General features: G+C 41.9%; 1 protein-coding gene across 1 annotated transcript in view; it reads right to left on the bottom strand.

Annotated features, from left to right (window-relative positions):
• Positions 1–27,824, bottom strand: part of col7a1l (collagen type VII alpha 1-like) — a 420,731-nt gene that overhangs the window by 313,683 nt on the left and 79,224 nt on the right. Inside the window, exons 6-13 of the mRNA XM_073066798.1 lie at positions 23,403–23,573; positions 20,586–20,749; positions 15,368–15,497; positions 11,429–11,545; positions 8,238–8,393; positions 6,935–7,051; positions 4,721–4,867; positions 2,833–2,952 (exon numbers count right to left, since the gene is read on the bottom strand). Of these exons, the coding sequence (XP_072922899.1) occupies positions 2,833–2,952; positions 4,721–4,867; positions 6,935–7,051; positions 8,238–8,393; positions 11,429–11,545; positions 15,368–15,497; positions 20,586–20,749; positions 23,403–23,573 (1,122 nt within the window). The remainder of the gene's footprint in view (positions 1–2,832; positions 2,953–4,720; positions 4,868–6,934; positions 7,052–8,237; positions 8,394–11,428; positions 11,546–15,367; positions 15,498–20,585; positions 20,750–23,402; positions 23,574–27,824) is intronic.

Genomic DNA, 27,824 nt, shown 5'->3' with positions numbered 1-27,824 from the left:
CCCTTGAATGCATGCTTTCCATCTGTGCTGGGTTGAGCATCGGCCTTGTAAAAATAAGAAAGCCTGCTAACGCCGTCACGACAGTGTCCTGATGATTCCACTTGGAGTTAAGGGCTTTCTTCTTCTTCTGCTTCTGCTTCATTGATAATCATTAGAAGTGTACTTCCACTGTCCATTTTTAGCATCTAGCATGGTGAAGATTTTGGTTCCCACCAGACGTTCAATGTCTTTTTCAGATAATGATTTCTCTTCAGTGCTGTACTCAGAAATCAAGAGCCCAAACAAATCCTCAACTACTTATTTTATTGATGCACACCAAGGATAATACCGAAGGGGGAGGAATGTATGAACACTACATTAATCTTTCAAGTTCAGCTCTCAGTTTCTCTTTTACAGCCATCAGAAATGATCCTGGAAAATGAATGAGTGGCTGTTTACTTTCATTAATCTTCAGGCTGCATTTTCTCTCCATCTTTCCAGCTTCTTCAAATATATCTAAAAAAAAATAGATTCTTCCATGTAGAGCTTGAATTTGCTCAGCTGAACTGTAAGCTCCTCTTTAACCTCTTGTACTCCTGCGATTGTACCTTTAGTATCAGAGGCATCAAACATCTGTTTTGGAAGCTTGGCTTTGTTTGCTCTTCCACTGGTTTCATTTCCTCTGTAGCTGGATGCGATACGAGTTTGCTCACATGATGCCATCCCTCAGAAGCCTCACAGCCTCCGCAGTCGGCTTTGCAATGCTGTTAACTTGCCATGCGCCTTCTGAGGTCCAGGAGCCCTAGAGCCCCACCACAGGTTCTGGAACAGTTACTACCCCTCAGCCATTAGGTTCCTCAACCAGCACGGATAACTACACTCAATTCAACACAGTGGTCTCACTCTACAACTCAATATTATATATTTTTATTTTATTTTATTTAGTGATACTGCGCAGAGAAGGCCATTCCAGAACTTCGAGCCACATCACCCCACCAACCCCCGACCAATCAGATTAGCCCAAATAATCTACCCGCTATGTCTTTGGACTGTGGGAGGAAACCAGAGGACAAGAGAAAAACCATGCATTCCACGGGGAGGACCATGAGTTGTAGAATCCTCGAATGTGAATATATACGCTCAGTGGCCACTTTATTAGGTACCTCCTGTACTTAACAAAGCAACCACTGAGTGTATGCTCATGATCTTCAGCTGCCGTAGCCCATCCACTTCAAGGTTCGACATTCTGTACGTTCAGAGATGCTCTTCTGCACACCACATGGTTACTGTCACATTCTTGTCAGCTTGAACCAGTCTGGCCATTCTCTTCTGACCTCTCTCACTAACAACACACACAAAATGCTGGTGGAACACAGCAGGCCAGGCAGCATCTATAAGGAGAAGCACTGTCGATGTTTTGGGCCGAGACCCTTCGTCGGCCCAAAACGTCGACAGTGCTTCTCCCTATAGATGCTGCCTGGCCTGCTGTGTTCCACCAGCATTTTGTGTGTGTTGTTTGAATTTCCAGCATCTGCAGATCTCCTCGTGTTTGCTCTCTCACTAACAACATGTTTTCACCCACAACACTGGCACTCAATGGATTTTTCTTTTGGTTTTATTGTCCATTTTCTGTAAACTCTAGAGACTGTTGTGTTTGAAAAACCAAGGAGATCAGCAGTTTCTGAGTTACTCAAACCACCCCTTCTGGCACCAATAGACATTCCACAGTCAAAGTCACTTGGAGATCACATTTCTTCCCCCCATTCTCATATTTGGTCTGGACAACAACTGAACCTCATGACTGTGTCTGCATACTTTTGTGCATTGAGTTGCTGCCACAGGATTGGCTGATTAGATATTTGCATTAACAAGCAAACGTACAGGTGTATACAGGTCAGTTGTCCCGAACCACCAGGCTGCAGACCACTGATATGGGGGGGAGGGGAGAAAAAAAACACACACACATAAAGTTCCCTTACCCCGCACTGTATGTTTATACCTCCTAGCCAAGAACACAAGATCCACAAACTTGACTGTCCAGGTAGTCCGATTGTCTAGCCTGCTCTTGCTGTGCTGAACTTGTGTACACATGCCCCGATTCCCTTGGTTCAGTCTCTTCCCACCTACAGTACATCTGCGGCACATCACATGCTCTTGATCTCCTCAACAACTTTCAGTTCCCTGGCTCTGAAAACATCCTTTTCACCACAGATGTCTAGTCCCTATACACTTCTCTCCACCATCAAGAAGTCCTTAAAGCTCTCCAGTTCTTTCTTGACAAAGGACCCAACCAGTTCCCATTCACCACCACCCTCCTTTGTCTGGCAGAACTAATCCTCACCCTCAACACTTTCTCTTTTGGTTCCTCCCACATTCTCCAAACTCATGGGGTAGACACCAACATCAGTCCAGTTATACCAGCTAATCTGGGCTGGTATTAAACTACACACAACTCTCCCTGCTCTTTAAACCAAAGGAGCAGAATTCAGCCCATCGAATCTACTCCTCTATTTGATCATGGCTGATTTTTTTTTTCTGTCAACCCTATTTTCCTGACTTTTTTAATGCCCTTACTAATCAAGAACCCAACAACCTCCATTTTAAATATACCCAATAGCTTGGCCTCCACAGCCATCTGTGGCAATGAAATTCACAGATTCACCACCCTCTGGCTAAAGAAATTCCTCCTAATTCTGCCCAACAGCGTACAACACCAAAAAGGCATCTGTTGGAGAAGCTGAAGCTCATCTGGACTAAAATTTAAGAGAACTCTAAAAGATTATGTTACACAGATATAACATTCTTAATCTCCTGCCACTCTTCATCCCAATTCCACAGCCACATCTCCAGTACCTGGTGTGGGACCCCATGCCAATCTATACCCTGTGGCGCCTGGGACAGCATTCCATGTAATGACGGCACTGCTTGTGGTGATGGACGATACCTGCAGAGTCCGGACAGAACTTGTTGCCACTGAAAAATACAGAAGCCAGTAAGTCGTAAGATATTTCAAAGTGACTAGATGATGCTTGACTCAACCCAATCCTTGCTTTCGCTCGCCCTTCCTATATGATAATTGTGGCCACAATAAACCTGTGGTGGTGGCCCTGTGGATCTGACCGAGCTGGAAGACCAGCCGCGGACGGTCTCCTGACAAGGAGATCCATGAGTGGAGACTGGACATCAGGCAGAAGATCCTAAGGACCTGTCCCTGATGACCAAATTATTTCCAAATATCTCTGATAATCAGAGAAATTTAAATACAAGTAATTTTAAAAATTTCAAAAAAAATAAAAATATATGTATTTCTAAAAGTTAAAAATAATCAATTTGTGGGAATAAGTTTAATTGATATTAAATTTGATTTGTTGAAAGTTCGTGTATGTGCCAGGTGAAAAGAACTTTCAGCTTGGCTGCGATGCTCCGTAGAATTAAGCAGGTATACAACTTCCACAGTTAAAGCTCAAAGATCTATCATGATCAGTTTTGACATGAGAGTAGAGGGTGGCCAATGCCCACCTAATTTCAGTTTGGAAAAGTGAGGAAGAGAAGAGTAAACTTGCTCCACCTATCTCTGCCTCCTCAGTGGATCTTTATGTTGGAAATCTCATCCAGATTCGTACATCCAGCCCTTTAGTTCCAAGTGGCTGAGCTTTGATCCAGACCTTGTCCCAAGTTCAGTAATGAAGGAGGAAGACCGATATGTCAACATCCAGCCCCTAGATCATTCCTTCCTTTGGCTTCTCTGTGTGTAGGTGAGGAAGTCAGAATCACACTGACTCACACACTTAGTGTGTTTTTGTTCAGCTATTGGCTGAAGAGGATTACAATCTAGGAAAATGAATTTGATCTTTTCTTATCCTTATAGAAACCCAACAATATTAACAATGTCAGAACTTGTACTTATTTAGCATGCATTGTATAGAAATTTACTTCTAGGTCCTTCAAGTTGGCATAATTCATAAGCTCCAATGAGAAAGATTCTCTGACTGATAACTGAAAGTTTGGTAAAAAAAAAGGATCTTAAGGAGGTCTTCTAAGAAAGAGGATGTAGTAGAGTAGATATAGGGAGGAATTTCTTTAGCCAGAGAGTGGTGCATCTGTGGAATTCATTGCCACAGGCAGCTGAGGAGGCCAAGTCCTCATATTTAAGGCAGAGGTTGATAGATTCTTGGTTAGTCAGGGAATGAAGGGTATATGGGGAGAAGGCAGAAGATTGGAACTGAGAAGGAAATGGATCAGCCATGGTGAAATGGTGGAGCAGACTCAATGGGCCAAGTGGCCTAATTCTGCTCCAATATCTTACGGTCTTAAAATCATTATACCAAATTGAGTAAGCAGTATTGGGAGAGGTGAGAAATTACTTAGCCAAATCCATAGGTTTTTTAAAGAGCACTCAGTGAAGGAAAGTAGAGAGATGAAAAGGTCCAGGAAGGGAATCCAGGGGATTAGAGAATGGCTGTATGAATATGTGTCAGCAGAGCGGAGGGTGATAATGACAATGAGAGATGGATTAGTAGCCAGAACCAGACCAGTGCTCGTACCGTAGAGCAGAGCATTGTTCAACTGGAGAAAGATACAAACATAGGGAGGCAGTGGGAGTTGGATGCTGTGACATCAAGGAATTAGAAAAAAAAGATGATAATTTTAAAAGTGCGGAGCCAAAAATAGACCAGGAAGTGCAGTGTTTGTGTCTGATGCAAACAGTGTGCAGATGGCAGATGTCAGTGATAAAGCTTACATGTCTTAGCTTTGCCAGTGATGACTGGGCCTTCCACATCACCAAAGATAGGGTTAATGGTTATAGTGTATTCAGTACCAGCTTGCAAGCCACGGATCATGTAGAAGGTGTAATCATTCCCCAAATTTATATTCTGCACATCTCCATCTGTGTAGGAATTAAACAAAGGAGGCAATCATCAATTTATTTTGCAGCAGTCATTCTTTTTTGCAAACTTTGCCCAAAATCAGTTTCCCATTTCACTTTGCCTCTGTTCTCACAAAGAGTTGCAGTAGAACAGTCTATTGGCTTCATCAACAAAAGCAAAGTGACTCTAGTCATTTTGTCCATTTCTCAATCCTCTCAATTTCCACAGAGAAAAATATTTGTAGGATACTGTTAGTGGACTTCCTTTTTTTTTTAAAAAAAAACTCTTACAAGATTGATATTCTTGCTAAAAATACCTGATGTGTTCTTGGGGTTATGGTGGCTTTACCTATTACTGCCTGTTATGCTGCAGGCAATTACTGCCTGTTATGCTGATGTTGGTATGCAGGGGTGTCAAACTCATTTTAGGTCATGGGCCGGATTGAGCAAAATGCAGCTTCATGCGGGCCGGATCAGTCGGACGCGTGCGAACGCAGCTTTCGTTGCCTCCGTTTTTTCAGCCTGTTCTCATGTGTCTCAGTCTCTGCTATAACTACAAAGTGTTTCACTTTACAAATTCCGTTTCTTATGAAGAAGACTGCCGAGCAAGACTGCCGAATAAACACTAAAAACCCTGAAAACCTGGTACCTGAATAAACTCAGCATTAGCCATATCATACGCCATAGGCACTTCGATTACTGGGGCCAGCTTTAATAGTAATTAGATATTATCTCGCGGGCCAAAGATAATTCCACCACGGGCCGGATTTGGCCCGCGGGCCTTGAGTTTGACATATATGGTATAGAGGGATTCTTCACTGGTGTTTCCGATAACAATTGTTCTTTGACCAGCCAGGGTTGTAAGCCCCGAGCTAAACCTTCAAACCTGAGGGGACAAGTGAACCACTCTTAGTCTGGCCGCTATCTTTTAACTTGTTTGGCACGGGTGACCCAACCAAGAGCCAAATCATAACTTCTTGACTATCATCTTCAGCATCTGCAATGAATAGGTTCCAGCTTCTCTGTGGAGTGCAAATGAAGACGCTGGACCCTCTGCTGGGGATTTGAATTTACATTCTCCTGAGCATTCTCATTTCTCTGTGGTTAGGCTGATGATTCTGTTCTGTACGTGCATACGTCTGGATGTATCTCCTGGTGGTTGGTTGCTGTATTAACCTGACACCATGTTGATAGCTCACGGTGAATTTGGTCACATAGCTCGTGACCAAATTCTTGAGGACACAGGTGTCATCAACGTTTTTTTAAAAAAAAATCATAAACACATATTGTAGGAAATGCCACACCCCTACCTGTCCCCGCCCTTTGAGGCTTGCTATGCCTGTGAGGCCATTTCAGAGGTAGCAAGGAGTCAAATTGTACATTGCTGTAGCTCTAATGTTACTTAAAGGTCACACCAGATAAAGACATTAGATTTCCTTCTCCAAAGGTTATGTGGATCGGGTAGATTTTACAAGAATCCAGCAATTTCAGATCACAATAACCAATACTAGTTTTGTATTTTAATATCCTCCAAGAGTTCCACAATCTTGTCGCTGGGTTCGGAGACCTGCATGCCTCAATGACAGGGTGAGAGAACTATGCCGGCTGGAGTCCAGGCTTTGCGCTTCGGCTCTTGGCAGAGTTACCCATGACAAACTGGTCAAAGGGCAGATGCCAGACTAAGAGTGGTCCACTGGTCCTCTAGGTTTGGGGGGGGCAGGAGGGGTCACCTCAGAACTAACAACCTTGACTGGTAAAACAAAATTGTTATGGATACAACAGTGAAGAATCCTAATGTGACGCTATCCCAAGTCTCCACCCAGGACTTGCATGACTGAGTAGTGAAAACCGAGAGTAAGCTACTGACACGATGAAGGAACATTGCCAGAGATGGAGGACCTTCAATGCTGCCCTAAATGCCAGCAGTGTAACAGGTAATAAGTAAGTAATTATCAAATGTAATTGAATTAAAATTCCACAGCTATCATGGAGAAATTTGAATAAATGTCTCTCGATCGTTAGCCTGGGCCTCTAATTAGTTGATCACTCACACTGTATAGCTAGAGTACGTATTTAATGGAACAATACCATAACATCCCCATGTCAGTCTGTAGCCAGTTGTGCCGTTGACTGGAAGCCACTTAGCCTGTATGGTATCCATAGTTGCATTCTCCAACAATAATTTCTCCACTGCTGCAAGCTTCACTGTTAAGAAAATTGAAACATACTCACTTAGACGCAAAATATCCTTTTTCAGCACAATGACAGTGTTTCATTTGCTCTTGATCGTAAATGAGTAATTAGAATGGTGGTGAATATTGGTAGCTTGGGTTGAGGTGTTTGATATTGGGGTATTGGCAATTAGCTTGCAGACGTTTCATTGCCATTTGGGGTGACACCCTCAGTGTGCAGTTGTTGGTGTTTCTCTAGGAGGGTGCTCACGTTCGTATAGGGCCCCATTCACTTGCCTCAGTCCTGATTGGCTACCCCTTGAGATGACCTTTGAATTCAAGGATGTCACCTCGACTTTAAAGCAATCTACATTTTTAATTAAAAGGGCATGACCTGGAGAACAATGGGTGCATGACTGGAAAAGTATTTTCTACAATTTAAAGGTATTCCAGCTGGGATGAGTGGAGTGAAAATCTCTGGACCTTTCCAAGAGGCAATTACATGTAAGGATGGGCACCGTGTGTCTACGTAAGGTAGGCAATGTGCCTCTTTCATCTGTATTTCTCTTTGTGAAGGATTTCTGTCCATGTTGACAATGCTCACAATCAATGCAACAGAATTTAACATAGTGCTGATTAATTCCTTCAGTGATGTGTTTGATTAATATTTGACAAAGAAATGGATTGAAGTTTACGAGGAAAACTGTAGATAGAAATATTGAATGGAATACACCAGTCTCCGTGATCTTGTAGTAGTCAGCTAGAGTTAAAGGAAGCAGTTATGCCGAGAGGTGGAAGACCAAAGGGTGATAAAAATGTGCTTTTTTTGTCACAACACCAGAAGAATTTAAAGTGTGGGAAACGTCATGATAATTTAACAACAAATATCCTTAAATACATGTCCCTTTGGCATTATCTCAAATCCACCCCTATCATACCGTGAACACCTTTATATCTTTAGTGCAGTACGTGAGTGGAAAAATAAAATTCTTCCAAACCGGATTAGCATTTATATTTCATTAAAAGAGCACAGAATCACGTTTGCTCTGGCATACTCAATACTGTTAATTTTTCACTGATCATTCGATCCACAGATTTACATTCAGTAGAAATGGAAAAACAATTACATATGCGGTCACAGAGCTAATTATCACAGGGCTGTGTACAGCACAAATGATAAGATTGTCTCAAATGTGGTAAACAAATGCGATTCACTTAACATGTTCTGCTGGTGGTGGACACAGGTTCACTAGGTCCCTCAGGGTACACAGCATAGATGCTGATGGTGTAGTCCTTGTCTTCCTGTAGATTGTCTATCAGGTGAAACGAGACATCTCCTTTGACATTCTGTTCATAGGTCATCCCAGATCTGTTGGCTGAAGGAGAAAATGGCATCAATGCAGGGCAACTACTCCGAGTAGTTTGGACGACAGCACTGTGAAGTTTCTTCCAGGGATGCCTACCCTGAAGAAGTTTAAATCTTCCCTTAGACCGGAGTTCAGTGAAACACTTTCTCACTGCTCCCCCTCCGTGATCTCTGTTTCCCTCCGACTCTTCTACCATGTGTTCACCCAGACCCCTACCCCAGCTCTGTACTTCGCCCCTGTCCCCTCCTGGTTTCACCTGTCACCTTGTGTTTCTTTCTCCCTTCCCTCCGCCTTCTTACTCTGACTACTCATCTTTTTTTTTTACCAGTCCCGATGAAGGGTCTCGACCGGAAACGTTGACTGTACCCTTTTGCCTAGAGACTGCCTGGCCTTCTGAGTTCCTTCAGCGTTTTGTGTGTGTTGCTCAGAGTTCCAGCATCTTCACATTACCCTTTCATGCAAAGCTATTTATTAGGTGTGTCAAAAACCAAAATTACCAAATTTAGTAAAATAAGTGAAAAGAATAAGGTGAAAAAAACCACAATAATAGCTCCATCCCTGTCCATTGTGAAGTCCTGGCAGCCTCTATCCCTCACTCACTGAGCTCCTTTTTATTTGGCACCAGGCCATATCATCTTTAATTACCAATTACACATGAATTAGAATATGATGCACGTCACAATGTAGTTACAATCATATTACAAAACAAACAGAAGCACCTAGAGTAAGTACAGTATGTGAACAACATTTACTCATCCCCATTACTAAAGGAACGGAATATTCTGGCGTGTATGGCAGGAAAGGCACCATAAAGCCAAGCCAAGCTCTTCAGCTCGGTTTAGGACCCATACCGGGTAAGACAATGAAGTGCACGCACTCAGCACAACAGCAGCAGAATGACAAGGCAATGTTTATGTGTGTGATTGCGCATATTCAGTCGCACCTTCAGCTGGAGGATTGTGGAACTGGCGAGGGTATCACTAGTCGGTTTCACTGTACTGATGAAATGGACAGTGATCTCAAGTGGGTGCGGAGCAATGGAACTCCACGCCCACCTGTGCTGTGATGCATGCAGGGTGTGTGGTTTTTGTGCTATTCGAAGTACATTTACTATAAAGTACATATATGTTATCACGTGCTACCCAGAGATTCATTTTCTTGTGGGCATTCAAAGTAGAGCAAAGAAATACAATGGAATCAATGAAAATCTACACAGGAAGACTGACAACCAATGTGCAAAAAAAAACTTTGTAAATAGATAAAGGAAGATAAATTAATGAATAATGCTGAGAACATGAGTTGTAGAGTCCTTTAATGTGAATCGATTGGTTGGGTTCAGTGATCAGTTCAGTGCTGTGGTGAGTGAAGATGTCCACACTGGTTCAGGAGCCCGGTGGATGAAGGGTAGTAGCTGTTACTGAACCTGGAAGTGTGGGACTTAAGGCTCCTGTACCTCCTTCTGAATGGCAGTAGTGAGAAGAGAGCATGGCCTGGATGGTGAGGGCCCTGGATGAAGTCTGCTACATTTTGTTGTAAATGTGCTCAGTGGTGGGAAGGGCTTTCCTTGTGATGGACTGGGCGATGTACGGTGTGAACCATGTGCTGTTATACATGTGTGCATGACTGAGGCGCTACATGAATGACCTTCAACATCATTACTTCGATCAACACTTCTTGGTTTCCTCCATTGGAAAGGATATTGTTAACTCAATCAATGAAATAGCTGATACTAACAGATGTTCAGTTCCTCCCGGGAATGGGACCTGCACTCGTGGTTTCATAAACGACTGTTGTTGTTCAGTACACCAAGGGCTTGGCCTGATAATCCAGCTCACAGCAGGAGACCCGTGTGTCATCAGGCAAGTTGAAATATCTACAACTGCCTGGAGACCTGAGATCTTCGAAATCTTTGAGCTCAATAAAAGCGATGTGATGGACTTTTAACATCGTAAGCCAGTGAGTTATGTTGTTATGTCACCCTGCTTGCTGGGAAAATGGAAACGCCTCTTTCTCCCTTATTAAAGAGAGAGAGCCTGTGGTATGTCATACACCAGGTGAAACACAAAGTCTTTGGAGTAACTTCAAGTCTGTGTCTTTGCTATTATTTTTCTCACGCTTGAGTGCTCCGTAGTGGGTGCCAATGTTTTTTTTTTCCCCAGTGGGGGGAGGGGGGATTGTTGCTTGCTGACACTTACATGTGGGAGGGAGGGGAGCTGGGGGGGGGGGACTTCGGGGTTCTAACTTTTAACTGTCATTCATTCTTTGGGCACTCCTGTTTTCGTGGATGTTTGCGAAGCAAAAGCATTTCAGGATGTATCTTGTATACATTTCTCTGACATTGAATTGAACCTTTGAACCTTTGTTGAACTTTAGAGTGTCAAAAATCTCCTTCAAACACCATGTCTTTGGAAGAAAAGACTTGGCATCCAGATCTCCTTTCATCAAACAAAGTGATGACAAAGACAGTTTTCTTGAAGATTAATCCTGATGAAGGGCCTCAGCCCAAAACACCAACTCTTTATTCCTTTCCAGAGTTGCTGCCTGACCTGCCGAGTGCCTCTCGCATTTCTGGTGTGTTACTCTGGTATCTGCAGAATCCATTGCGTTTATGACAAAGAATAAATATGTGTAGCTTGCACTAGCTTCATCCTAAATTTCTATTCAGGATTAGATACTTCACAAAATTTAGACAATGGACAATGCTGCTGGACTGGTTACACCTTGTTAGTAAGGTAGTTATTAACTAATTAGAGAAAAAACAATGAAGCAATTACTAATGCAAATACTGAGAGGCATCACTTTGAGTAACCTTTCCAGACCAGAACCTCAGCATTTTGCCTCCACATAAAAGATGACCATAACAGGTGAAAGTAATGATTGTTGTCATTGCTGATAACAGAAATGGGTTCTGATAATGCCTTAGTGTGATGTCATTTAACAATATCTCCATTTTTCTTCCAAACCAGAAGTTATTTCTGATTTTTCTGTTATTTTAATATAAATTGGCTCTTGGTTTCAGATATTTCTCATCTCTTAAAACTTACATCTTGGTATATAGATCTTGTAACCCAACAAGCGTGCTTGAGGAAGAGTCCAGGCCACTCTCAGATGGAAGAGCCCTTGCTCTGTCACCCGGAAGTTCGTCACAGGAGGTAGGGCATCTGCAACATAAAAGCAATAAGGGCAAAATGTATCTGCATTAAACCATCTGGCGATTGAACAGAAAGGAATAGTTCACTGATGCTAAATGCAAGCAATTAGATTGATCCTTCATTGTATTGTTTTGCTTATAGTACATGCAATTCGTGGAACCAAAAACATGGAGACGAGTATATCCAGTGATTGATACTACCCAACCTTTTTAACACCATTCAAGAACACTTAACTTCAAAGTCAAAAGTTCTACTAAACTGGTCCTTCTTCATTATCTTCTGTCTATATCTTACACCATTTTCTAGTAACTCTGTATTCCATTCACGTTGTCTAATTACTATACAAGTTGTATGCTATTAGAGCATAAGACAGGAGAGGAATTAGACCATTCAGTCCATCGAATCTGCCTGCTATTCCATCTTGGCTGAACCCGGATCCCACTCAACCCCATAAACCTGTCTTCTCGCCAGATCCTTCGATGCCCTGACCAATCAGGAAACTATCAACTTCTGCTTTAAGTATACCCACGGACTTTGCCTCCACCACATACTGTGGCAGGGCGTTACACAGATTCACTACTCTCTGGCTAAGAAAATTCCTCCTTATTTCAGTGACCACTAGTCACTGGCAGCCAACCAGAAAAGGCCTCCTTTATTTCCAGTTGCTGCCTCCTACCTGTCAGCTATTCCTCTATCCATGTCAGTATCTTTCCTGTGACACCATAGGATTTTATCTTGTTAAGCAGCTTCACATATGGCACCTTAGCAAATGTCTTCTGAAAATCCAAGAAAATAACATCCACTACCTCTCCTTTGTCCATCCTGTTTGTTACTTCCTTGAAGAACTCCAACAGATTTGTCTCCAAGTACCTTGAAACCTCATCCTTAGTAACAGACTTTTCCAACCACTGAGATTAGGCTAACTAGCCTATAATTTCCTTTCTTTTGCCTTCCTCCCTTCTGAAAGAGTGGAGTGACATTTGCAATCTTCCAGTCCTGTGGGACCATGCCAACATCAAGTGATTCTTGAAAGATCATGACTGATGCAAAGTATCCGTTAAGTTCATCTGCCATTTCTTTGTCTCCCATTACTCCCTCACCTGTATCATTTTCCAGTGGTCCAATATCAACTCTCACCTCCCTTTTACTCTTTATAACTGAAAAAAACTTTTGGTATACTGCTTTACAGTATTGGCTAGTTCGTTCTCATATTTTATTGCTTTTTTAGTTGCCTTTTGTTAAATTTTAAAAGCTTTCCAATCATCCAACTTCCCACTCACTTTTGCTCCCTTATATACCCTTTCCTTGGCTCTTATGCAGTTCTTAACTTACTTTGTCAGCCATGATTGCCTAGCCCTGCCACTTGAAAACATCTTCCCCTGTTGGACATCTCTATCCTGTGCCTTGTGAACTACTCCCAGAAACTTCAGTCATCTTTGCTCTGCAATCATCCCCGCCAGTATCCACCTCCAATCCACCTGGGCAAGCTCCTCTCTCATGCCTCTGTAATTCCCTTTATTCCACTGTGATACTGGTACATCTGACTTATGCTTCTCCCTCTCTCAAACTACAGTATGAATTCAGTAATATTACGATCACTGCCTCCTAAGGGTTCCTTCATGTTAAGCTCCCTAATAAGATCTGAGTTATAACACAACACCCAATCTAAGACAGCCTTTCTCTGAGTAGGCTCAAGCACAAGCTGCTCTAAAAAGCCATCTCATAGGCATTCAATGAATTCCCTCTCTTGCGATCCGACACCAACCTGATTTTCCCAATCCCCTTGCATATTGAAGTTTCCCCATTAAAATTATGACATTACCCTTATTACATGCCCTTTCTAGCTCCCTTTGCAATCCCAACCCCACATCTTGGCTACTATTTGGAGGCCTATATATGATTCCCATAATGGTTTTTTTCACCTTTCCAATGTCTTAACTCCACCCACAAAGATTCGACATACTCTAACCCTATGTCACCTCTTTCTAAAGATGTAATTCCATCTCTTACCAACAGAGCCACACCATCGCCTATGCCTTCCTGCCTGTCCTTTTGATACAAAGTATATCTTTGATGTTAAGCTCCCAAATATGGCCTTTTTCAGCCACGACTCAGTGATGCCCACAATGTCATACCGACCAATCTGTAATTGCACCACAAGTCTGTCCACCTTATTCTGAATGCTAAACACATAGTCCTGCATTCTTTAGCCTTTTGAATTTTGTCTCTGTGGTACAATTGAACCCTTTGCTTTGTCTACATTTGTACCCAATTGTTGGCTTGTCCTTCCTTACATTCATGTTATACCCATTACCTACTTGTAAAACTGTTCGTTCATCCTCAGCTCCATCATCCTGGTTCCCATCCCCCTGCCATATTAGTTTACACCACTCCCAACATCTCTAGTAATGTGCCAGCAAGAATATTGGTCCCCCTTGGGTTCAAGTGCAACCCTCCCTTTTGTACAGGTCCCCAGAAGAAGTCCCTGTCCCCTTGCTCCAATTCTTCAGCCACGCATTTATCTGCCACTTCATTCTATTCCTACCTTCACTGTTGCATGGCACAGGCAGCAATCCTGAGATTACTACCCTTCAGGTACCTATTGTCCAATTGTTTAACATGTTTCATAGAAGTGTCCAGGGCTTTGATTTCATTCCTTTATAGCCTGGCTCCACTTTTAGACCATGAGACTATAAGATGCAAGAGCAGAATTGGGCTATTCAGCCCATCAAGCCTGCTCTGCCATTCAGTCATGTCTCATTTATTATCCATCTCAAACATTGTCTTCTGCCTTCTCTCTATAATCTTTGAAACCCTACTAATCAAGAACCTATCAGCCTCTGCTTTAAATATACCCAATGACATGGTCTCCATAGCTATCTGTAGCAATTAATTCTATAGATTCACCACCTTCTGCCTAAAGAAATTCCTCATCTCCATTCTGAAGGGATATCCTTCTATTCAGAGTCTGTGCCCTCTAGTACTAGACTCCCCACTATAGGAAACATACACTCCATGTCCACTCTCTCGAAGTCTTTCAATATTTGATAGGTTAGCCTGATGTTCTTTTGCATCAAGTTCCCCATCTAAAGACAAAAGCACAAGAGATTCTGCAGAAGCTGGAAATCCAGAGTAACACACAAAAAATGCAGGTCAGGCGGCATCTGTGGAAATGAATAAACAGTCAACGTTTTGGGCCAAAACCCCTCAAACCTGATGAAGGGTTTTGGCCTGAAACCTCACTGTTTATTCATTTCCATAGATCTGCCTGACCTGCTGAGTTCCTCCAGCATTTTATGTGTTAATAATACCTTTATTTATATAGCACCTTTCCTACATTAAGATGGAGACTCAAAGTGCTTTACATAGATCGTAAAAATAAATCAACATAATCATAAAAATACAAGAGAAAATTAAACATCTTTAATAAAGACAATGTAATCAAATATACCAAATTATATAAATGTAATTAACATCAACAGGCATTAAGTAATCCTATAAATAGTTCAAATTAAAAGGTTGCATAGGGAGCAATCTCTGTGGAAAGCAGAAAGTGAGGAAAAGATGTGCTTGGTGGTGGGATCCCGTTGGAGATAAGAGAAGTTACCGAGGATTATGTATTGGGTGCGGGAACTGCTGGGGGTACTTTGATCTTGATTTGTAAGGCTAGATGATTATGTTTATTTCTGAGAATCACAATTTTTTTTGCTACCAATCACCAAATTTTCTGTTTTTTCTTTATTTAGTTTAAGTGTTCTTCCCCATCCAAAGAATTAACTTATGTTAATGATGATATTAAACCCATTTGTCACTTCGAACATTTTGCCTTACTTGTTTTGCCATTGATACTCGTATGACCCCCGATTTCATCAGCATATACAGCGACCACGGTGAAGGAATACTTTGTTCTGGGTTTTAAATTTGTCACAGATATTGTGCTGACATCATCACCCACAACAATCTGGCAAAAGAAACAGAGAAGAAATCTTAATGAGTATATTACTGACGGATCTGCACTTCATTGCAAGTCTTTGGCATTCAATACTTTGGACAAGTGGGCCAAGACTCTTAACATCAAGGTCAATAAATCCATCCTCACATAGCTGAATCAAACAGTGCTGTGCAATTGCAAATAGGTTTAACATGGAACAGAGTTAAATGCAACCTATTTCTGGGTCTCATAGCATTCAACACTTGGATTTTCAGAACGACTGGACAGGAATCCAGGTTAATGTTGCACAATATTGGATAAACATCAATTTTGGATTCAAACAAGGTTTTGAATCTCACTTGTCCAAAAATCAGAAGTTTCTCTCTACTCTCAGAATCATTTTAGCATTTAACCATGCTACTTAAAAACTAAAAACTCAGACTTCAGTATTTGGCAAGCTTCGTCTGTAGCATCACTGCCCATAAACTACTCGCACTTTAAGACTATGCATTTTTTCCTCTTTAGTAACTTTCCACTCTCAACACTGACTTCCAATGGATATGTGTCAGTACTGAACATTTCTCATGCTGCTGACATGGAGATAGAGTTGAAGAATCACGGGAATTTCAAGCAGCCATGGGAACTATGCAGTGGAAAGGCTCACCACATCCTTCCAGAACATTCTTCACAGTTACACACAATATATTGGAGGACCTCAGCATGTCAGACAGCATCTATGAAGAGGAATAAACAATCGACATTTTTGGCCAAGACTCTTTTTCAGGACTTAATCTTTTCTAAGCAGCAATATTTCTGCAGGTTACACTTCAGTAACACAGTCCTCACTGAGATCCGTGACCCTAAATATGGGCCTAGATACATGCCTGGACTGCTTCGTTCATGGACTTCAAGGTCTTCAAATCTCCTAGCCTCAGGATCATTCCAGGGTGAGGTCACTACTCTGTATTATACCTCCTGGCTCTCTGCTGCATTCAGAAGCTTAATACTCAGGCTCCATACTCAGAGAGGGAAGGCCATCTACTTTACTTTAAATTCATTGCTTTAGGCAGAGTGGGTCCAAAGATTGATTGTCACTTTATATAACGCCGCATCTTCGGACCCAAGTGCAAGGTCACACAGAGACTCGGAAGGGTTAAACAAAACTAGAAATTTTATTAACAAAAGAGACAAAACAAAATAGAACTTAAAAAGTCTAGGATAACTTGGAATAACTCAGTCAGAACTTCAGTAGGCAAAGATCAATCCACTCCCACTCCCCCGAGGGGTTAGTGCTCCACCTTTAATACACAGCAGGCCACAAAGGAATCCATGCCCAGCTAATTAAAACCCCAGACTCTTGACAAGTAGCCATTCTGATAAAATGTCCAAGGATACTTAACTGGACACCAGCAAAGACTCCAGGGGAATTATTTGGAAGTATCCAAGGACAATTGCAATTTAACGTAAATTAGAGAAGAACTCACTATAGCACATAAAAGCCCAAAGTGCAACAATGCATTATAATTATAATGAGTAAAACACAAAGAATAGAAAAAGAAAACTAACAGCTAAAACTCAGAGCCCTCAGAATACTCGACCAATGACCCAAGATGTGACAGTTGAACCTTCCCCAAGTGAAGACATTCCAAGACAGCATTTCTTACAGAACCATTCTCAGAAAGTTCCTGGCAGAAGTACCTGACTAAAGCCCCAAAGGATGTTCATGCCCTCTTGTAATCTAAAGATATCTTTGCATGTAGCGTGTCTTCTGAGACCCTGAGAGAACATCCCCTTCCACTCTCCTATCCCTGTGGGTACCTTGTCTCATTCTTAAATCAGACATTCTCTAGTAGTTGGAAGAATGTATGTAAAGAGCAAGTGTCCCTGTAAGAAATGATCCTGAGATCATAGTTAATAGGCTAAGAGTCAGCAGCCGTGCGATCAAGCTGAATAAATCTACTTTGGGAAACCTGTATTAGAAAACTGTGATCTTTATGGAACTTCTGAAAATGTTGGCATATCACAAAACCAATTTTAGTTCATTGAAAAGTAGAAATAGGTTCCTATGCTAAAAGCTGTGGTAAATCAGGAAAAGGAGAATCAAATCAAACTCAGGTTTATCATTCAACCATACACAAATGCATCCAAACCAAAAGTGTTCCTCTGGACCAAGATGCAAAACATACACATTCAGAGCAGCGAGCAAAAAGACATAGTCATGTAAAAAATATACATATAGTCCAAGTCTCTGAGCGGCATGTCCCGCAAATTGATGGTACGGTTCCTGATAAATCAGCCTGCTGTCTCAGCAATCAAATACTGGAGGTGATGGATACGTAACGTGAGCTGCAGCAAGTGGATGACACGGTTTGAGGAGGATAGCATGCGATGTGATGATAGCAGAGTATGAGCACAATGGTACATTGTGTGAGTGAGAATAGCAAATTCCTTAAGGTGCTACTTTGAGTCCAGATCTATAGATCCTGCAAAGCTGACAGAGTTGTTAGGAAGGTGTAAGGTGTGGTGGCCTTCATTAGGTTGGAGATTGAGTTCAAGAGCTATGAAGTGATCCTGCAGCTTTTTAGAACTCTGGTTAGATCCCACACAGAATATCGTGTTCAGTTCTGCTCGCCTTATCATAGGCAGGATGTGAAAGCTTTAGAGAGAGTATATCTTATGAGGAAAGGTTGAGCGAGCTGGGGTTTTTCCCTTTGGAGCAAAGGAGGATGAGAAGTGACTTGATAGAGGTGTAGAAGGTGTTAAGAAACATTATTGGAGTGGACAGCCAGAGCGACTTACAGCACAGAGTGATCATTGATCAGCATTCAATTCCTGCTGTTGTATGTTCTCCCCCTGACCGCTGTGTTTCCTCTGGGTTATGAAGCTGTGGGCATGCTATGTTGACGCAGGAAGCATGACAACATTTGTGGCCCGTCCCTAGCACAAACTTGACACAAACGATGCATTCTGATGTACATGTGACAAGTAAAACTAATCTTTATCTTATTCTCTTACTCTACACTAACTCCTCTCATTTGTCTAACCCACTAGCCCAGGAATTGGTCTGTTGAATCTTAATTACATATACCCTACGATAAGTGTAGAGGGAATGGTCACAGGGGCCTTCAAGTATAGAGGCCTTCACTTGAGAGAGAGCATATAATAAAGCTAAAATTCAGGGAAGTTAGAGGATTGGGAAAGTTTTAAAAACCAACAGAAGGCAACTAAAAAAAACCATAAAGGGGGAAAAGATAAAATATAAATGTAAGCTAGCCAATATTATCAAAAATGATACCAGCATTTTTTCAGATATATAAAGAGTAAAAGTGCAATGAGAGTAGATAGTGGACTGCTGAAAAATGACTCTGAAGAGATAGCAGTGGGGTTCAAGGAAATGGCAGGCGAATTGAAAAAATATTTTGCAGCAGTTTTCACTATGGAATACATTAGCAGTCTGCTGGAAGTTCGGGAGTGTCAAGGGGCAGAAGTGAGTGTAGTTGCTATTGATGCAGAGATGGTACTTAGGAAACTGAAAGGTCTGAAGGTAGCCAAGTTGCCTGGACCTGATGGACAATACTCCAGCATTCTGAGAGATGTAGCTGAAGAGATTAAGGAGGAATCAATAATGATTTTTCAAGAATCACTTGATTCTGGAATGGTTCCTGAGAACTGGAAATAATAGGCCAGTTAGTCTGACGTCAGCAGTTGGGAAGATGTTGGACTCGATTGATAAGGATGTGATTTTGTGGTACTTGAAATGGAGGCACATGATAAAAATAGTCCAAAGTCAGCATGGTTTTCTTAATGGAAAATCTCGTCCGACAAATCTATTGCAGCTCTTTAAAGAAACAAGCTGGATAGACAAAGAAGAATTGGTTAATGTTGTGTACTTGATTTTTCAGAAGGCCTTTGACAAGGTGCTGTACATGAGGCTGCTAAACAAGATGAGAGCCAAGGGTATTACAGGAAAGACGCCAACATGGATAGAGCATTGGCTGAATTTCAGGAGGCAAAGAGTGGGAATAAAGGGATCCTTTTCAGATTGGCTGCCGGTGACTAGTGGTGTTCCACAGGCATCTTAGTTGGAACCGATTCTTCTTGCATTGTATGTCAACGATTTGGATGATGAAATTGATGGCTTTGTGGCCAAGTTTGTGGACAATACGAAGAAAGGTGGAGCAGCAGATAGTGTTGAGGAAACAGAGGTGCTGCAGAGGACTTGGACAGATTAGTGGAATGGGCAAAGATGGAATACAGTGTCGGGAAGTTCATGGTCATGCACTTTGGTAGAAGGAATAAAAGATTAGACTGTTTTCTAAATGGGGAGAAAACTCAAAACTCTGAGTTGCAAAGGGATTTGGGGGTCCTTGTACAGGATTCTGTAAAGGTTAATTTGCAGGTTGAATTGGTGGCGAGGAAAGTGAATGCCATGTTAGAATTCATTTCAAGAGGACTAGAATACAAAAGCAAGGATGTTATGCTGAGGCTGTATACGGTACCGATGAGACATCACTTGGAGTATTGTGAGAAGTTTTGCGTCCCTTATTTAAGGATGGATGTGCTGACGTTGGAGTGGGTTCGAGGAGGTTCACAAGAATGATTCTGGGCCTGTACTCACTGGAATTTAGAAGAATGAGGAGAGATTTCAAGATACCATTGAAACCCATCGAATCTTGCAATGCCTAGATAGAGTGGATGTGAAAAGAATGTTTCCTTTGGTGGGGGAGTCTAGGACCAGAGGGTATAGCCTCAAAATAGAGGGACATCCATTTAGAATAGAGTTGAGGAATTTCTTTAGCCAGAAAGTGGTAAATCTGTGGAATTCATTGCCACAGGTGGCTGTGGAGGTCAAGTTACTGGGTGCATTTAAGGCAAAGATTGTTAGATTCTTGATTAGTCAGGGCGCGAAAGGTTATAGCAAGAAAGCAGGAGAATGGGGTTAGGAGGGAAATGGATCAGCCATGATGAAATGGCAGCGCAGACTCGATGGGCCAAATGGCCTAATTCTGCTGCTAGGTCTTACAATCTCTTGCTTTAGGTCCAATTGTGAGGTTTGATCCCACTCCGCTGGTTCTCTTCCTCCTCCAAGATACTAACTTAGCATCAGGCAATGCTCACCTGTTGCTCTTCCACAGTAACTGGCTCTCCATCGGATGTATAAGGGGTGATAGCAATCCTGTAGCTCATCACAGCCCCAGTGGCTGGAGTCCAGGCCAGTCTCAATGAGTTGTAGCTAACTTCATTAATCACCAAATCCCGGGGGCCAATGATCGTTTCTGCCACTGGAAAGAAAGATTAGATTCATCAGTCCCATGGAAATATGAACTTTCATTACTACAATGCTGTTCTGCCTCTATCCTATTTATACACAAGTTCCCTTGGGAGGTGATATTTATATCAAATTTCCTTTTAGTTCCGAACACTGATTAACATCTTTAAGAAGGTCTATGTGAATGTATGATTAGCAAGGGATTGCAAATTATAAGGATAATTACTGGGAATATCCAAGAGTCTGCGAACCCTAATTGTCTTTTAGAGGTTGACTCTTGGGAAATTCTGTACCAAGGGAAACAATCCATTACAGAATGATTACAGGGTGACTTTCAGACCTGTTTCCACTACTGGGCACCTGACTCTCATCCATGATGTTGTTATCTGAGTACTTGGTTTATTTCAAAGGCCTACGTGTCAGTCTCTCAGCCTGTGTTATCTCTAAAATCGAACCAGCTCAACGCTTTGCGGCCTGTTTCCTGTCACGCATCATGTTCTCTTCACCTTCAGCTCTGTATTTGCTCATCAATCCTGCCTGCTTTTGCATAAATGTCTCCATTCACAAATTCCTTTGGTTACATTCAAACCCTCCCATGGCCTCACTCTTGTCTACTCCTCTTCAAGCCCTAAAACTCATTATGATCTTTGTGCTCGTTCATTTCCTGCACATCACTGTACTGGACAGACAACATTTCCGATTGAAATCTCTTTTATTGGATTTGGCTAAACGGTTGACTGTCCACTTCCTCCACAGATGCTGCCTGACCCACCAAGTTTTTCCAGCATCGTGCTTTTTGCTTCAGATAGCAGCATCTGCACTCCCTTGTGTCTTCATTACTGTACGATTGACAAGCACTCTGCTTGCCTAACTCCCTCCCCCTTAGTCAGTCCTTGCTACCTTCCTCTCTGCCTTTATATCTCTTTATGTGGCTCAAGTTGAAATTTTGTCTCCTGAAATTGTTTATTTATTTCGAGATACAGTGTGGAACAGGCTCTTTGAGCCGCACTGCCCAACAACCTCAATTTAACCCTAACCTAATCACGGGATGATTTACAATGACCAATTACCTACCCAGTACATCTTTAGAGATACAGGTCCTTCTGGCCATTCAAGCCAACTGCCCAACAACCCCAATTTAACCCTAACCCAACCACGGGACAATTTACAATGACCGATTTACCTACCCAGTCCATCTTTGGACTGAGAGAGGAAACTGAAGCACCTGGAGAAAACCCATGCATTCACAGGGAAGATATACAGAGACTCTTCACAGAGGACACGGGATTCAACTCTGAACTCCAAGATCCCAAGCTGTAATAACATTGCACTAACAGCTACACTACCATGGCAGCAACAAAAATTTTTGTAACACACAAAGATTTTCCCAACGCTTCTTTAAAAAAGTACAAATATTTTAAAATAAACTTTGAGGGATGCTTTCCTATCGACACCTCTTCACCTTTCCAAGCAGATGACAAGTGAAGCCAAGTGGTAAATACTAGAGGAGATGTATATGGGGTGAGATGAAGCTCTTTTCAGAACATCTCCGTTCAGTCTGCAAAGGTGACCCAGTGTCTCCAGTTGCCTTTCACGTTGATTTTCTGTCCCATTCTCACTCTGACCTCTTTGACCTCCCACGCTGTTTCAACAAAGCTCCGTGTGAGCTTGAGGAACACAGATCTTTCAAACTGGCATGCCAGAGGCTTCCAGACTTAAAACAGAATCCAAACATTCCAGACATTCAGCCTCGTATCTCGCATTTCCAGCAATCACTTTTTCTCTCTCCCCTTTTCCGGTACTTCAAACTCTTCCGTGGTCAGTCCCAAGCCTGGCTGTAAAAGAGGAGCATTGGGCATAGAGCTAGTAATCCCATCCCATAAAACCCAGAGCCACAGAAACACCAACAGAAGCTCCAAAGAACTCATCCCTGGGAGAGAAAGGATCTTTGCCTGAAAGACATCTGGGGACGACTTGAAAGACTGGCCCCGGAAAGAGAACTCTAGCAAGCTGCTGTTGGCAGCCTGTGCCCCACAAGGGGTGATGGGCACAGTAAGCATTTTGGTACATCCAATTTCATTTGCATCCTCATATTTACACCTTTTTAAAAAATATACAGTATTTCTGTTATTTCATGTTTTTAATCTATTCAATATATGTATACCATAATTGATTTACTTATTTATTATTATTTATTTTATTTATTTTTTTTCTCTCTGCTAGATTATGTATTGCATTGAACTGCTGCTGCGAAGTTAACAAATTTCACGTCACATGCCGGTGACAATAAGCCTGACTCTGATTGGGTGATTTTTGATTCAGGGCAGTCTACAGGTAATGAACACTGAGGAGCATGGTACTGAAATATGCCTGTTAATTTTGTGTTTTATATTCATGTTTTCACTTGATGTTTGAATCAGTTCCATCGTTTTTTGTTTCATGAACGTCTGTGGGGAAGAAGAACTTACAGGCTGTATAATGCATACATACTTTGTTAATAAATGTGCTTTGAATCTTGATGCTTTCACTAAGAACTATCTCAGAAAGAGAAAAGTTTTACTTCTTCATCCTGGTTTCAAATAGTCCCTAAATGTAAAAAGAGTACGCTGACATAGCGATTGGAGAAGTTTTTCCACCACACTATCACATCATTTATGTCTACTCACGCATTGCTGGCTTCACAGGTCTAGGAGGCTCTGAGGCTGTGTAACAAAGTCTCCTGGATATCTTGGGCAAAACAGCCTTGAGTAGGTGATAATCTTTCACAAATAAATAATGCTCTTTGAAAGGATCAGAAGCAATTTTCTTCAGTTCATTCTTATCTGAGCTCTTTATTCCTTTAAAAAAAAGTGAGAGAAGTAGATTATGAAAACATGCTGCACTCCAGGAACTTATTCTCTGTATTATCTTATATTGTGATTACACAACCCTGCCCAAGCCCAGCTGTGAAAGGAGGTCTCGGCATGAGGCCAGAAATCCCATCCTGTAAAAATCCAGAGCTACAGAAGCTCCAAAAACTTCATCCCTGGGAGAGGAGGACTATACCTGGAGACAACATGGTAGACTGACCCAGGACAGAGGACTCTGGCGTGCTTCTGTCAGCGGCCTATGCCCCAATGGGGGTGATGGGGCTTAAATCAAAGTTATTGCCATTGTCGCTTTGAGGAAAGATCTGGGGATGGTCACTCTATTTGTAGCATCCAGTGTCAATGTTCTGGATCAGTGATATGAGCTGCAAGGTCCCTCTGCTCTGAACAATTAAATAACTTCATTGTTGGAGGAGCTTGCCCGCCCAGCCATCTTTGTGAGACTTGAATGTATCACCATCAGCTGTATGTTTCTGCTACTCTACCCTGCCTCCTTTTGCATGAATCCCTCAGATCAAAAAATCCTCATCATACATTCAAACCCTTCCATGGTTCCACTCCTCTTCAATCCCTACAGTTCCCCAAGATCTTTGTGCTCATTCATTTCTAGTTTCCGGCACATCACTTATTTTCATTTTTGTACTGCATTAGGCAGACTGAGTGAGACAGTAGAATGGGCTATGTGCTATGCATTCCACCTGCTCAGAACTCATCTGAACACCAAACACTTAGCAGCTTCTTTCAAATGTTAATTCACTCTTGACTTGAAACAGCAATTCAATCAGTAGTTGTGGCTATGTGATATAGTCCTGAACTCTGCGACTGTCAAGGAGTATTTTAATACGTGAGATGTTCGTTAATTCCCAGTGGCTGCTCTGTCAGCTTCTGAAGGAGGTTGTTTCGGATGGCAAAACCTACTCTGTGGATCCTCGGTTGTTCAGGATCAAGTCCTTTCCAGAGAAAGGTGTATTGGCCTTGCTCTTCCTTTAGTTGCCCTTCTCCAGCTCTGCGGGTCTCACTCAGAGCAACAATGCCAAAGCTGAATTTTTGGAGTTCCCAGGCAACAAAGGCAGTTCTCCTCTCTGGTCGGTCTGAGTTTGGGTTATCCATCAGAGTTCGTATATTCCAGGTTCCAAATTTCATAGTTTCACTTCTCAATGTTTTTTAACCACATAATTGTGATCCCTCTGGACACGGCTTTCCAGACAGGGTGGGGTGAAGCAGACCATTTTTAGGGTACCTTTTCTAGCCCCCTCCCAGTTCAGGGGGAGCAGAGTGGATCCTAAATAGGGCTGCTCAGATGTGAACACTGCTGCCAAACAACTTTCCTGCTTAACCATGACGATGACTTTAATACACGAAGAGGACTCCGGTACCCTGCAGTGGTTGCTGCAGACACACCTGTACACCTCCTCATTAGTACTAATATATGATCAGCCAATCATGTGGCAGCAACTCAAGGCATAAAAACATGCAGACATGGTCAAGAGATTCAGTTGTTATTCAGACCAAACATCAGAATGGGGAAGAAATGTGATCTAAGTGATTTTGTCTCTGGAATGAGTGTTGGTGCCATACTGGATGGTTTGAGTATCTTAGAAACTGCTGATCTCCTAGAGTTTCCACACTCAACAGTCTCTAGAGCTTACAGATAATAAATTGTGCGAAAAATTTTAAAAAAATCTAGTGAGCAGCAGTTCTGTTGGCTTTGTAAATGGGGTAGGCTGGAGGAGAATGGCCAGATTGGTTCAAGCTGACAGGAGGGTGATAATAACTCAAATAACCATACATTACAACAGTGGTGTGCAGAAGAGCATCTCTGATTGCACGTCAAACCTTGAAGTTCATGGAATACAGCAGCAGAAGACCATGAACAAACACTCAGTGGCCACTGTATAGGTATCACAGGAACCTAATAAAGTGGTCACTGGATGCATATTGCTTACAGTATGTATGATTCTTGACTCAGTTGAGAAATGTGTTCACAAAATCCACCAGATGGCATCAACAACCCGAGCCACATTCACATCACCAATACGACAAATGTGGAAAACACATGGAAAAGCTTCAGGAAAATAAATCAAATGAAGGTATTAACACAAACCATAAAGGCAACTGTACTTGGTTTTCAGCAAACAAAACTCTCACATCGTCCTATTGAATTTTGTTCCCGAGTTAAGTCAGCAAACTGCTCCTGACACCGCTTGGAAAATATGACATGCTGCAGTAATTTGCATCAGAATGAAACAATTGATAGGAAAGAAACATGAATATTCTGGAGAACTGTCATCAAGTACAGTCATCTAACGCAATACTGCTTGAAAATACAGAAGCAGTTTGATAAATCTTGATATGTAAATGAAACAACCAATTCCTTTTTTTCAGATTTATTCAGATATTGAATACAAGGGCAAAGTGACAATGATAAAGGAGGCAAGGTCTTGTGTTACAGTTTTAGTAACCTGTACAGTTAATGGAAAACACAACAAAGCCAAGAATTCCCAGGGTGATTCTGGGAATTGACGATAAGGAATATGATTAATATGATCATGTAGCATAGTACTGTTTATTTTGTAACTTGTGCTGTAATGCTCCACTTGCTGTCAATCTTCTAGAAAATACTGTATTTTATTCTTTGTTAATTTAGACAATAGGTGCAGGAGTAGGCCATTCGGCCCCTCGAGCCAGTACCACCATTCACTGTGATCATGGCTGATCATCCACAATCTGTACCCCGTTCCTGCCTTCTACCCATATCCCTTGACTCTGCTATCTTTAAGAGCTCTATCTAACTCTTTCTTGAAAGCAATTTACCTGTGGTAGTCTTACTTCGTGTTGTGTGTGAGTTATATGTACTGTGTTGTGCACCTTGGACTGGTGGTATGGTGTTTGTTTGACAGATTACATGTATACGGGTAAATAACAAAAAACTTGAACTTGATTTTGTACTGGTGCCAAAATTCATAAGTCATGGAAACAGGCTGAGGCCATTCATTCCTATACAGCCTCTTGAATCTTCTCAGTTAGACCTTGACTGACCCACATCCTAACTTGCCCTGGCTCTGTGACATTTAATACCTTAACATGGAAAAAAAATCTATCAATCTCTGTTACTTAACTTTAAATGAGTCTCCAACCACCACAGCTTTCTGGAAGAGAGGGTCCAATTTCTACTACAAAATGTGTTCTGTAATATTGTCTCTGACAAGTTTAGCTGTGGTTTTGTTTGAATTACATGCTAATTTGATTTTTTTTATTCTTCCAAGCAATAGAAATCGTCTGAGCTGCTTTATTTAAATTGCTTCATTTAAATTACCTGTTACTTCAATCTCCTTCTGAAGAAAATGACTTTGAGATAACAAGGAATAGATTGTATTCAACGGAGCAGAGGAGAGTGAGAGATGATCTAATTGAGGCTTTTAAAAGATTATTTAGCATCCTAGGGTGAATAGATAATGATCTTACTCTGTTTGGGGAGTCAATAACAAGGAGTCATCAATCTCTAACTATCACTGAAATGTTGAGGTTTGGAGAAATTTAGCTTCATAGAGAATCGTTGGAACATGGAATGATTTACCACAAGGAGTGGTTGTAACATGAACATTGCAGCCTCTCAGGGGGAGGAGGATAAATATTTGGAGCAAAGACTCCTGGCACACCACTATACCCTCTGCCACCCACCCCCCACTCAGCCCCTCACTACATGTTTAGAATGATTAGAAAGGGCCCTCTTGCTTCTGCAAGAATTTATTGAAATAAGCCCCATGTTTTCCTCACTAATGCACATGTAGTAGAATCACAGATGACTTACACACTGAAGTGAAGGTTACTTAAGATTCCAGCATCTGTATGGTTTACAGCCCTGCTTATCACCCTCTAGTCTCTGGTTCCACCTTTGCCATCCCCTCTTCTCTCTTGGCACCATCTGCCCAACCCCCTTGTCTGTCTCCATCCCTTCACTGTTTCCACCTCTCATCCTGTCTCCCAAGTCCACCTTCCCGCCTCTCCCCCATCTGTTCATCATTCCTCACTCCTCCTACCACCCTACTGGCTCCTGTCATACCCCTTCCCCTCTCTTTTTTTTTAATATAACTACCACCTTCCTTCATCCTTTCCCACTAGCGCAGGTCTCAGCTCTAAGTAACACCAGTGCCTCCCCTCCCTGATGCTGCTCGAGCACTCAGAGTGGTGGTAGTGTGGACACGTCGAATATGTTGTTCT

Source organism: Hemitrygon akajei, chromosome 14 (assembly GCF_048418815.1).
Source record: "Hemitrygon akajei chromosome 14, sHemAka1.3, whole genome shotgun sequence".
Classification (NCBI taxonomy): Eukaryota; Metazoa; Chordata; class Chondrichthyes; order Myliobatiformes; family Dasyatidae; genus Hemitrygon; species Hemitrygon akajei.
The sequence above is the reverse complement of the archived record's forward strand: the minus strand, read 5'-3'. Positions and strand labels throughout refer to the sequence as shown.